We start from the raw sequence: 11,126 nt of genomic DNA, 5'->3' as shown, positions 1-11,126 counted from the left end.
AACAGTCTCAGTGCAATCAGACTCCACTCACTAATACTTTCTCCTCTTTGTTGTAGCCGCCCACCACCTTCTCGTGCAGGTCCCCCTGCTCATCCTCCACCAGCAGCTGTTGCCCCTACCCCAATGCAGCCACGGCAGCCAGGTCTGATGGCACAGATGGCAAGCACAGCTGCAGGAGTGGCTGTGGGCTCGGCGGTTGGCCATGTGATGGGTAGTGCTCTGACAGGTGCCTTCAGTGGAGGCAGTGGCTCTGAACCTGCTAAGGCTGATGTTACCTATCAGGTAAGGGAGCATTTGGAGATTTCGCTCAGAAATTAACTTCCCTGAACTGCTTTAAATGCAAGAATATATCACAACCCCTCTCTTTTGCGACTTTGTGTCCCTTCTTTTAACCACCCCCTCACAGATAAAAGGTATGGAAGCTAAATTGTGCTCAGTACTCCAAGTACACGCACAACATCTCCTATACAATTGTAACAAGTGTTGTTATTTGAAGACCCTAACCTCTTGAAATAAAAGGCAATATTTTATTAACTTTCCTAATCATTTCGTTCATCTGCAAACGAACCTTTTGTGATTCATATCTAATGATGCCCAGATCGCTGTCCCACCTGTCCTACAGCAATCTGTAGTGTTTTTCCATTTAAATATTCTGTCTTGTTTTGCTTTCAACTAAAGTGAACTTCTATCTTTTCACTTTTGCTGCTGCTTGTAGCTGCTCCTGCTGAGGGTTCTGTAGTCATGGTGCCACACTAGTGCCATCTTCACGTCCCAGACCTTATCCACCATTCAACTACGTTTTGGTATTCTCTATCTACAGGGAAGTGCTGTTCTGCTGTGATCAAACGGCTGGAATTTGAACAATTTCTTTTCTGGGTGGCTCTTTTTACATTTAAAGTTCTTTTTGCTCTTGCAATTTCAGGCACCTTGGTATTGATCTTATGGAATGTTTAGAATATGTCTTCACATAGTGGGAAGTTGAGTGTGGAGTCAGAAAATGGGGAAGCATTTTCACACTATAAAAAGACAATATTGTCGAGAATACTGAGATACAGGTTACTAGACTAGATGGGATTGAGGTGCATAAGGAGATGTTAACAATTCTGGAAAGTGTGAAAATAGATAATCCCTCTGGGCTGGATGGGAGTTATCCTAGGATTCTCTGGGAAGCCAGGAAGGAGATTGCTGAGCCTTTGACTTTGATCTGTCATCATTGTCTACAATGGAATCGTGCCAGAAGACTGGAGGATAACAAATGTTCCCTCGTTCAAGAAGAGGAGTAGAGACAACTTTGGTAATTACAAAACAGTGAGCCTTCGGTTGTGGGTAGAGTGTTGGAAAGGATTGTGAGAGAGGATTTATAATCATCTGGAAAGTTGATTAGGGATAGTCAACACGGTTTTGTGAAGGATAGGTCGTGCCTCTCAAACCTTATTGAGTTCTTTGAGAAGGTGACCAAACAGATGGATGAGGGTAAATGCGGTGAGCAGTTGATGTGGTGTATATGGATTTCAGTAAGGCATTTGATAAGGTTCCCCATGGTAGGCTATGCACAAAAAAATGGAGTCATGGGATTGAGGGTGATTTAGCAGTTTGGATCAGAAATTGGCTAGCTGAAAGAAGACAGAGGGTGGTGGTTGATGGGAAATATACATCCGGGAGTTAATTTACTAGTGGGGTGCCACAATGATCTGTTTTGGTTCCGCTATTGGTTGTTTATACAAATGAGCTGGATGAGGGCAAAGAAGAATGGGTTAGTAAATTTGCAGATGACACTAAGGTCAGTAGAGTTGTGGATAGCGGCGAAGGGCCTTTGTAGGTTAGAGAGACTTAGATAAGCTGCAGAGCTGGGCTGAGAGGTGGCAAATAGAATTTAATGTGGAAAAGTGAGGTGATTCACTTTGGAAGGAATAACAGGAATAGAGTACTGGGCTAATGGTAAAATTGTTGATAGTGTAGATGAGCAGAAAAATCTGTGTCCAGGTTCATAGATCCTTGAAAGTTGCCACCCATGTTGATAGGGTTGTTAAGAAAGCATACAGTGTGTTAGCTTTTATTGGTAGAGCAACTGAGTTTTGGAACTATGCGATCATGCTGCAGCTGTACAAAACTGGTGCAGCCACATTTGGAGTATTACGTACAGTTCTGGTCACTGCATTATAGGAAGAATTTGGAAGTTTTGGAAAGGGTTTAGAGGAGATTTGAGGATGGAGGGAAGGTCTTACGAGGAAAGGCTGAGAGACTTGAGGCTGTTTTTGTAAGAGAGAGAAGGTTGAGAGGCAACTTAATTGAGACATACAAGATAATCAGTTAAAAAAAATCACCCAGCACCAGGTTATAGTCCAACAGGTTTATTTGGAAGCACTAGCTTTCAGAGCACTGCTCCTTCAGGTGGTTGTGGAGTAGAAGATTATCAGACACAGAATTTGGAGCAAAAGTTGATAGTGTGATGTAACTGAAATCATATATTGAAAAAGACCTGGATTATTTTAAGTGTCTCATCTTTTAGAATGAACATGTTGGTTTCAGTTCTTTCAAATGTACATTTCAGAACTTTTTAAAGTTACATTCTCAAGTGAACTTTAACAAGAGGTGCCTTGTTGGCCCAGCTAATGTATTGGTGTGAGGTGCCCTGTGTGAGACTCTCTGTGCCACAATGGTCAGACTGATTCTATTCTAAAAAACAGATTTACAGAATCTTACATGGATTCATGCAATTTTTGAGCAAAATAAAATGTAATTCTGCAAGTACATATTCACCCAATAAACTTGAATTTGGGGAGGGGGGGGGGAGGAGAGAGGGCATGGTTATAAGTGTCTGTAAGACAATATGTGTGAGTGTAAAGGGGTATAAGTCTGAGTGGGTGTGTGTGAGTGTGGGATTGTATGTGTGAGCGTGTGAGAGAGAGCTTGTGTATGAGGGAGGGTCTGCGTGAGTGTATGGGTCTCTAGGGGTCTGTGTGTTGTCAGGGTTTGTGTGTGTCTGTGCACACGTGATGAGGTGTCTGTGCTGTGGGGTCACCTGTAGTGTGACATGAACCCAAGATCTCGGTTGAGGCCATCCCCATGGGTACCGAACTTGGCTATCAGCTTCTACTCAGCCACTTTGCATTGTTAACTGTCTGGAAGTCCACCTTGGACGATGGGTACCTTCAGGTGAAATGTCCCGGACCGCTGAAGTATATGAGATAGACAACAAGGGCTGAGTAGCATGAGTACCTGCCATATACATGATGGGAGGTGACCCCACACATAATGGTGTTATCTATGTCGACACTCTGAAATGTCTTGCAGCATCTACCGTTGTCCTAAAAGCTGGGCAGTTTGCTACGAACAATGATCTGTTTGAGGTTTGGTGTCTGTTTAAAGGTGAGAAGTGGAGGCATGGGGAAGGTCTTGGCGAGGTGCTCATCCTCATTGTTAACGCGAAGAACATGGTGTAGTTTTTCAGCACCTGGGAAGGGTACTGTGGTTGCAGCTCGTGTCTATCCCCTGAGGAGGTCATTATGGTTTCTCGCTACAGCACGTCGGAACTGGTGGTCGATGAGTTGAGCATCATATCCCGTTCTTATCAGGGCATCCCTGATTACATCCAGGTGTCCATCACATTCCTCCTGAACTGAACAGACCCTGTGTACGCGTAGGGCTTGTCCATGGCGGATGGCTGTTTTAATGTGTTTCGGGTGGAGACTGGAGAAGTGTAGCATCATGAGGTTATCTGTGGGTTTGCAGTAGAGTGAGATGCTGAGGTGTCCATCCTTGATGAGATGCATGTGTCCAAGAATGAGACAGATAGTCAAGAGTAGTCCATGGTAGTCCAATCAACGGGTTTCATCCCACCATCAAACTCACCATGGATGACTCTCTACTATGTCTCATTCTTGGACACCTGCATCTCCAACAAGGATGGGCACCTCAGCACCTCACTCTACTGCAAGCCCACAGATAACCTCATGATGCTACACTTCTCCAGCCTCCACCCGAAACACATTAAAACAGCCTTACCCCATGGACAAACCTTACACGTACACAGGATCTGTTCAGTTGAGAAGGACACCTGGAAGTACTCCGGGATGCCCTGATAAGAACGGGATACGATGCTCAACTCATCGACCACCAGTTCCGACGTGCCACAGCAAGGAACCGTAATGATCTCCTCAGGAGACAGACATGAGCTACAACCGACAGTGTACCCTTTGTTGTCCAGTACTTCCCAGGAGCTGTGAAGCTACGCCATGTCCTTCACAGCCTGCAGTTCATTATCAATGAGGATGAGCACCTGGCCAAGACCTTCCCCACACCTCCACTTCTCTCCTTTTAAACAATCATGAAACCTCAAACAGATCATTGTTCCTGTCAAACTGCCCAGCTTTCAGGACAACTCCATACAACCCTGTCACGGTAGACGTTGCAAAACGTTTCAGTGTCGACATGGATATCGCCATTACGTGTAGGGACACCTCCCATTATGTGGCAGGTCCTCATGCGACTCGGCCAACGTTGTCTATCTCATACGCTGCAGGCAAGGATGCCCTGAGGCATGGTACATTAGTGAGACCGAGCAGAGGCTATGGCAATGGATGAATGGACACCACACAATAGTTAACAGACAGGAGTGTTCCCTCCCAGTTGGAGAACACTTCAACGGTCCAGGGCATTGGATCTTCGGGTGACCATCCTCCAAGGCGGACTTCGGGACAGGGCACAACAAAGTGGCTGAGCAGAGGCCGATAGCCAAGTTCAGTACCCATGGGGATGGCGTCAACTGGGACCTTAGGTTCATGTCGCACTACAGGTGACCCCGCTGCACTACACACGGACACGCATGCGCACAGACGGAGACGCACGTGTGCGCACTCGAGCAGATTCTCTCTCATACGCTCACACGTACACTCCCCCACACCCACACTGTCTTACAGACTTATACCCCTTTACACTCTCACTCTTACACACTCAACCTCTTTTCTCCTCCCCCCCCAACACATACACCCACACTCTGTCTCCCCTGCGCGTGTGTGCACACAAGTTTGTAAGGTGAATTTATCCTTGCAGAATTTCATTTTATTTTGCTCAAAAACTGCATGAATCCATGTAAGTCCCTTTTTTAGATTAGAATCAGTCTGAACATTGGGGCACAGACAGTCTCTCTCAGGGCACCTCACAGCTTTAATGCATTATCAGGGCTGACATGACACCAATGGTTAAAGTTCAATTGAGAATGTAATTTTAAAGTTCTGAATTTATTTATGAAAGAACTGAAACCAATATGCCCGATCTAATAGATGGGAGACTTAACAAATAATCAAGGTCTTTTTCAATATATGATTTCACACTGTAAACCTTTGCTACAATTTCTGTATTTTATGATCTTATACTCCTGGTGAAGGAGCAGGGCTCTGAAAGCTAGTACTTCCAAATAAACCTGTTGGACCATAACCTGATGTTGTGATTTTTAACTTTGTCCACCCCAGTCCAACACCAGCATCTCCAAGTCAAGATAATCAGAGGGTTAGATGGGTCGGATAATGAGAGCCCTTTTCCTCGGATGGTGATGGCTAGCATGAGGGGGACACAGCTTTAAATTGAGGGGTGATATAGGACATATGTCAGAGGGAGTTTCTTTACTCAGTAGTAGGGGCATGGAACGCACTGCCTGCAACAGTAGCAGACTTGCCAAGTTTAAGGGCATTTAAATGGTCATTGGATAAACGTATGGATGAGAATGGAATAATATAGATTCGACTTCAGATTGGTTCCATAGTTGGTGCAAATTCAAGGGCGGAAGGGCCTGTACTGCACTGTAATGTTCTATCACTGTTGTATTATCTGCTAAAAGTTTGCCCACTCACTTTAATTCATTGTTAACCTTTTGGAGGCTGCTTGTATCTTCCTCATCCCTCCTTATTCTACCTGTTACAGTATCAGCAATTTGGGTTAGATTATAGTTGGCATCTTCATCCAAATTGTTAGTTTAGTGGAGATCCCTACAGTGATCCCTGTAACACTCCACTAACTAGTTAACTGATCTGAAAGTGATGTGTTTATCCGGCCTCCTTTTCCTGTTGATCAGTCCTTTATCTGTGATGGAATATCACCCTGATACAGTGAGGTCTTTGCATGTATAATACCTTTTTATGTGGCACTTTATCAAATGCCTTTTGGAAATCCAAGCACACCACCTTATTCCCTTTACCTAGCTTGCTTGTTACATCCTCAAAGAGCCCGAATAAATTTGTCAGACAAGCTTTTCCCTCTAATACAACTATATTGACTCTGCTGGACCATGTTCTGATTTTTGGCACAGTGCTTGACAACTTGCTGCATAAAGAATCTGAGCATTTCCCAAAGACATTTAATGTCCCAGGAAAACTATTGAGTTGTTTTACTTTCTGAAGTCTTCACACATGACCCCACCCATTAGCAGCATGGGAAATAAGCTATCCAAGCCAGGTGAGTGCTCCAATTTGAGCATAGCCAATCTTTTCAGTATCTCCTCCCTTTTCCTTAACCATCTATTAAAAAAAACTCATTCATGATTCTAACCTGAGTACTTTGTCCCAAATAAGTGCCATTCCATCTGTATGACCAACTTTTTCTCAGACTATTGTTGTGTCCATTCTATTGTCTTTGCCAGTTTTATTGTTCTGTTTAATTCTCCGTGCTGTTTGCTTTTAAGCTCCTGTGAAGGACCTTGGACTATTTCAATACTTTACATACATTACATAAGTTCAAGTTGGTTTTATGTATTTTGGATTACACATAAAGGGAAGACGATGCAGTGACAGGGCACTTTAAGAGGTACGAGTTCAACGCAGTGTGATAGTCGCCTGGCAGTTGCCCTTTAGTCAGTGCAGTTTGCCTGTTTCTCTGTAGGAGCCTCCACTGGCAGCCCCTCCGACCCAGTCACAAACCCAGCAGAACATGCCATGCCAATTTGAACTGAAGCAATTCCTGGAGTGTGCCCAGAACCAGCATGACCTGTCTCTCTGCGACGGATTCAATGAGGTGTTGAAGCAATGCAAATCGTCATATGGTAAGTGTGGAAGGTCTTAATGGCCATTGGTTTTAATTTAAATATGTGCCCCAGTTGGGAAGGATTCGTGGGATGGGCTTGCACTGGGGATGTGAACTGTGCTTAACCCCTCCTGCACCCTCACGTGACCACACCGAGTGCTTGAGAACTTTCTTGAAATATTGGAAGTAGGGTGTAGGGATATTTTTAAGGCAGAGGTAAGTAGATTCTTTATAAGTTGGGGATTAAATATGAGCATAGGCAGAAATGTGAAGTAATTTCTGCTAACTATATTTGTAATAAGTGTGTGTGTGTATTTGGGGGAGTGAGGAGGGACTGAGGGGTGACAGGGAGGGGAGTCCAGTGGGGTTGCATGCAAGGGGGAGTGAAAGTGTGCATGCGTGACATGCAGGCACACAAGATGGTGTTGGAATAGGGCTCCGACAGCTTTCCTTTTCTTCCTCTCTCTCTATACCTTTACTTACCTCTTGACCCGAGCTCGGATAGCATCAGTGACGGTGAGCGCCCAGCGTGGACCTTGAATGAGCCCTTACTTATTTTTCTGGGGTGAGCACAGGAGTTGTCATTGGAATTGGCAGCTACTACATCAGAGACGACATCAACTAGGTAGCCCAGTGGCGAAAGGTGGCTTCTGCAATTGGTGATCTCATTGGTTGGGTCTAGTTCTGGCAGTGGTGATGTGCTGTCAAAAGGGCATCACACAACATGAACATAATGCGCCCAGCAGTGAGAGGTGCAACTCAGACATTGGTTCAGTGCACTTGGCAGTGTAAGCATTGTTGATGGTGATAAATTGGCTCAGGATTGATCAACTTTTTCTTTTTTCCTTCTTAAATTATTGAAAATGGCACAGAATCGTTGTAGTAACCGAAAACTTTCACTATTTTGTAAAATACATGTGACAAAATCATTCAGATGGATTGTGACAGCTGCAGGGGTGGGTGTGGAGAGGAGGTAGCACTTGTCAGGGAGTACAAGATGAGGCTGGTGGGGAGTGAAACAGGATGAAGACAGGTGGGTGTGGATGCATGTGGTGGCGAACTACATGGAGAGGGATGAGTGTGTCAAATTCCTAGGAGTGACAATAACTGGCAATCTGTCCTGGAACTCCCAGTTAGACGCAGTGGTAAAGACACAACAACACCTCTTCTTCCTCAGGCAGCATAGGAAGTTTGGCATGTCCATTTAGGACTCTCTCCAACTTTTACAGAAAGCATTTTATCTGGGTGCATAATGGCTTGGAACGTCAAATGCTGTGCCCAGGATTGTAAGAAACTACAGGTAGTGCTTCTATAATGCAATGGTTACATGCTTGTGCCATCCAGTATTATAGAAATATTACAATTTAGAAACAGTGCTTAATGTATTGGCAATGTAATTGCATTATAGCCAACATATGCTTTAAAAGGTTGCACTTTAGAAACAATATCCCCAATTCATCAATTGCGAGATAGTGAATTTGTGTTAACGAACCGTGCGTTATAGCAGAACGACCTGTACAGAAAGTTGAGCATAGCGCAGACTATCAGAGAAATCAGCCTCCTATCCATGATCTCCATTTACACTTCTCATTGCTGTGGAAAGACTGCCAACATAACCAAAGATCCTTCCAAGCCCAGGAATGCTCTCTTCCAGCCTCTTCTATTAGGCAGAAGATACAGAAGTTTGAACACCTGCACAAGGTTCAAGAACAGGTTTTTCTCTACTGTTACTAGACTGTTGAATGAATTTCTAACTTCAAATAATGTTGATCTTGGGTTGCTCACTTCCTGTGTAGCCTTGCTTAATCAATCATCTGTATGTCCTGCTTGCTATGATCTGCCTATACTGCTCGCAAAACAAAGCTTCTCACTGTACTTAAGTGTATGTGACTCCAATAAATCAAATCAAACTCTGTGTGAGGGGGAATGTAGGGAGGTAGTCAGGGTTGGGATTGAGGGTGTGGGAGGGGAGGGGCTTGAAAGAAGAATGTGGAGGGTAAAAGGATGAGAGCAAGGGAGGGTTAAAGAATTTTTAAAAAACTTTTCAGTAGGTATAAGGGCCAAATCTGAAATCTTTGTGCGCATGGGTTACATATGAGAGACCAGGCCCTCCCTCTCATTTGGGCACAGTACTGACTGGTTACTGGACTAGCAATCCAGAGAATGTAGTGCAAATTCATTGTGGCATCTGGGACAACTTAAACTTCAGTGAGCACTCACTTGTGGCTGTGAATCTATCACATTGGCCTAAAATACCATCTAGCTTACTAATAACCTCGTGAAGGAAAACTCTCATTCTTACTGGGACCCATAGGTTCTGAAATGAGTGTTACCAGTTTCAACAAGATACCTCTGCAAATGGGAGGTGCTGCATTTTGGGAAAGCAAATCAGCGCAGGACTTATACACTTAATGGTAAGGTCACTTTTGGAATATCGTCTGCAATTCTGGTCTCCCTACTATTGGAAGGATGTTGTGAAACTTGAAAGGGTTCAGAAAAGATTTACAAGGATGTTGCCAGGGCTGGAAAATTTGAGCTATTGGGAGAGGTTGAATAGGCTGGGGCTGTTTTCCCTGAAGTGTCAGAGGCTGAGGTTTATAAAACCGTGAGGGGCTTGGATAGGATAAATAGACAAGGTTTTTTCCTGTGAGGTGGGGGAGTCCAGAACTAGGTGGGCATAGGTTTAGAGTGAGAGGGGCAAGATATAAAAGGGACATAAGGGGTTACTTTTTCACGGAGGGTGCTACATGTATGGAATGAGCTGCCAGAGGAAGTGGAGGAGGCTGGTACAGTTGCAACACTTAAAAGGCATCTGGATGGGTATATGAACAGGAAGGGTTTAGAGGGAAATGGGCTAAGTGCTGGCAAATGGGACTAGATTAGGTTGGGACATCCGCTTTGCATGGAACAAAGGGTCTGTTTCTGTGCTGTGCTACTCTGACTATGACTGAGTGCAGACCTTAACTAGATGTAGGCTAAATTGGTTAAAAATTGCTCACACATTCTCGTTCACATCCAGCAGAGTTGAAGTTTGCTAATTGCAGCTCTCATTTAGAACTTGGTCCCCCTCCCTGCTTTTGTTAATGATGGGAACATTGGCCATCTGTGGTTAAACCAACAGCGGTTGCTGACTCGTTCTCTTTTAATTCTTTTTTTTAATTAGGTTTGTCTTGAAGACCTACTGGTTGGAAGCCTGGAGTTTGAAGAGGAAAGGCAGGAAGATAATGATCCTGTTGAAGTCTTCTGATGAATTCATTGAGTTCAGTTATGTACAGTCACTGGATGTGAATAAAATATTCTTGTAATTGGACTCTGCCTCTATTTTGTAAGCTGGATGGTGGTGATAACTGCGTGTTGATATTTGTAGCAAGGGCCTCTGGTTGCTGTGCAGTTGCTGGTTCGAACCAGCATCAGCTACTTGTCTGCTTTAGATAATTCAATTCTAGAGAGACTGATCTTTCTCTGCTGTACAGAGAACAAAATTTGATAGAATTGATTGTATAAACAATACTATTCAACACTAAGTGACAGAAGTCAGTAACCACAGAAAACAGATTTGTTGATTGAAATAACTTGCTCTATTAACAAAGCTTCCAATCTAGAGCACACTCTGAAAGAGCACTGGATTCAGATTCAACATTTAAGGCGATATTCAATTCCTCCTAACTAGAATATATTCCAGAGAGGAAGGAAGGTTGTTAGGGGGAGAAAGCATCCATGGTTAAGCAAGTTAAAAAGTTAAAGATAACGGTAAGGCAAAACAAAGACATTATAAATTACCAAGGCTAGTGAATTTGGAAACTTTAAAGATCAACAGAGGTTCACTTAAGAAAAAGCAAAGGTTACTTACAAAAGAAGGCTAGGCAAAATATAAAAAGGGATATCGTGGGGAATGCAAATGATCAGGTAGTATTAGAACAAAACTATTAATCCTGAAACTCAAGTAATTTTCTGGGGACCTGAGTTCAAATGGCGGATGGTAAAAGTCTATTTAATTCAATAAAAAATTGTGACATTCAGTCTAATGATAACCATGAAACCACTGTTGGTGGATGGGACAAAATCTAGTTAGTTCATTAATGTCTTTCAGGGAAGGAAATTCGCTATCCTTA

General features: G+C 43.6%; 1 protein-coding gene across 1 annotated transcript in view; it reads left to right on the top strand.

Moving 5' to 3' along the window:
• The window catches only part of chchd10 (coiled-coil-helix-coiled-coil-helix domain containing 10), a 21,158-nt gene extending 10,834 nt beyond the window's left edge, over positions 1–10,324 (top strand). Inside the window, exons 2-4 of the mRNA XM_043715291.1 lie at positions 6–282; positions 6,874–7,033; positions 10,178–10,324. Of these exons, the coding sequence (XP_043571226.1) occupies positions 6–282; positions 6,874–7,033; positions 10,178–10,188 (448 nt within the window). The 3' untranslated portion in view covers positions 10,189–10,324. The remainder of the gene's footprint in view (positions 1–5; positions 283–6,873; positions 7,034–10,177) is intronic.
• Positions 10,325–11,126: the final 802 nt, after the last annotated feature.

The sequence above is a fragment of the Chiloscyllium plagiosum genome, chromosome 25 (assembly GCF_004010195.1).
Source record: "Chiloscyllium plagiosum isolate BGI_BamShark_2017 chromosome 25, ASM401019v2, whole genome shotgun sequence".
NCBI classification, from domain to species: domain Eukaryota; kingdom Metazoa; phylum Chordata; class Chondrichthyes; order Orectolobiformes; family Hemiscylliidae; genus Chiloscyllium; species Chiloscyllium plagiosum.
Note: the sequence above shows the minus strand (reverse complement) of the source record. Positions and strands in the feature narration are given on the sequence as shown.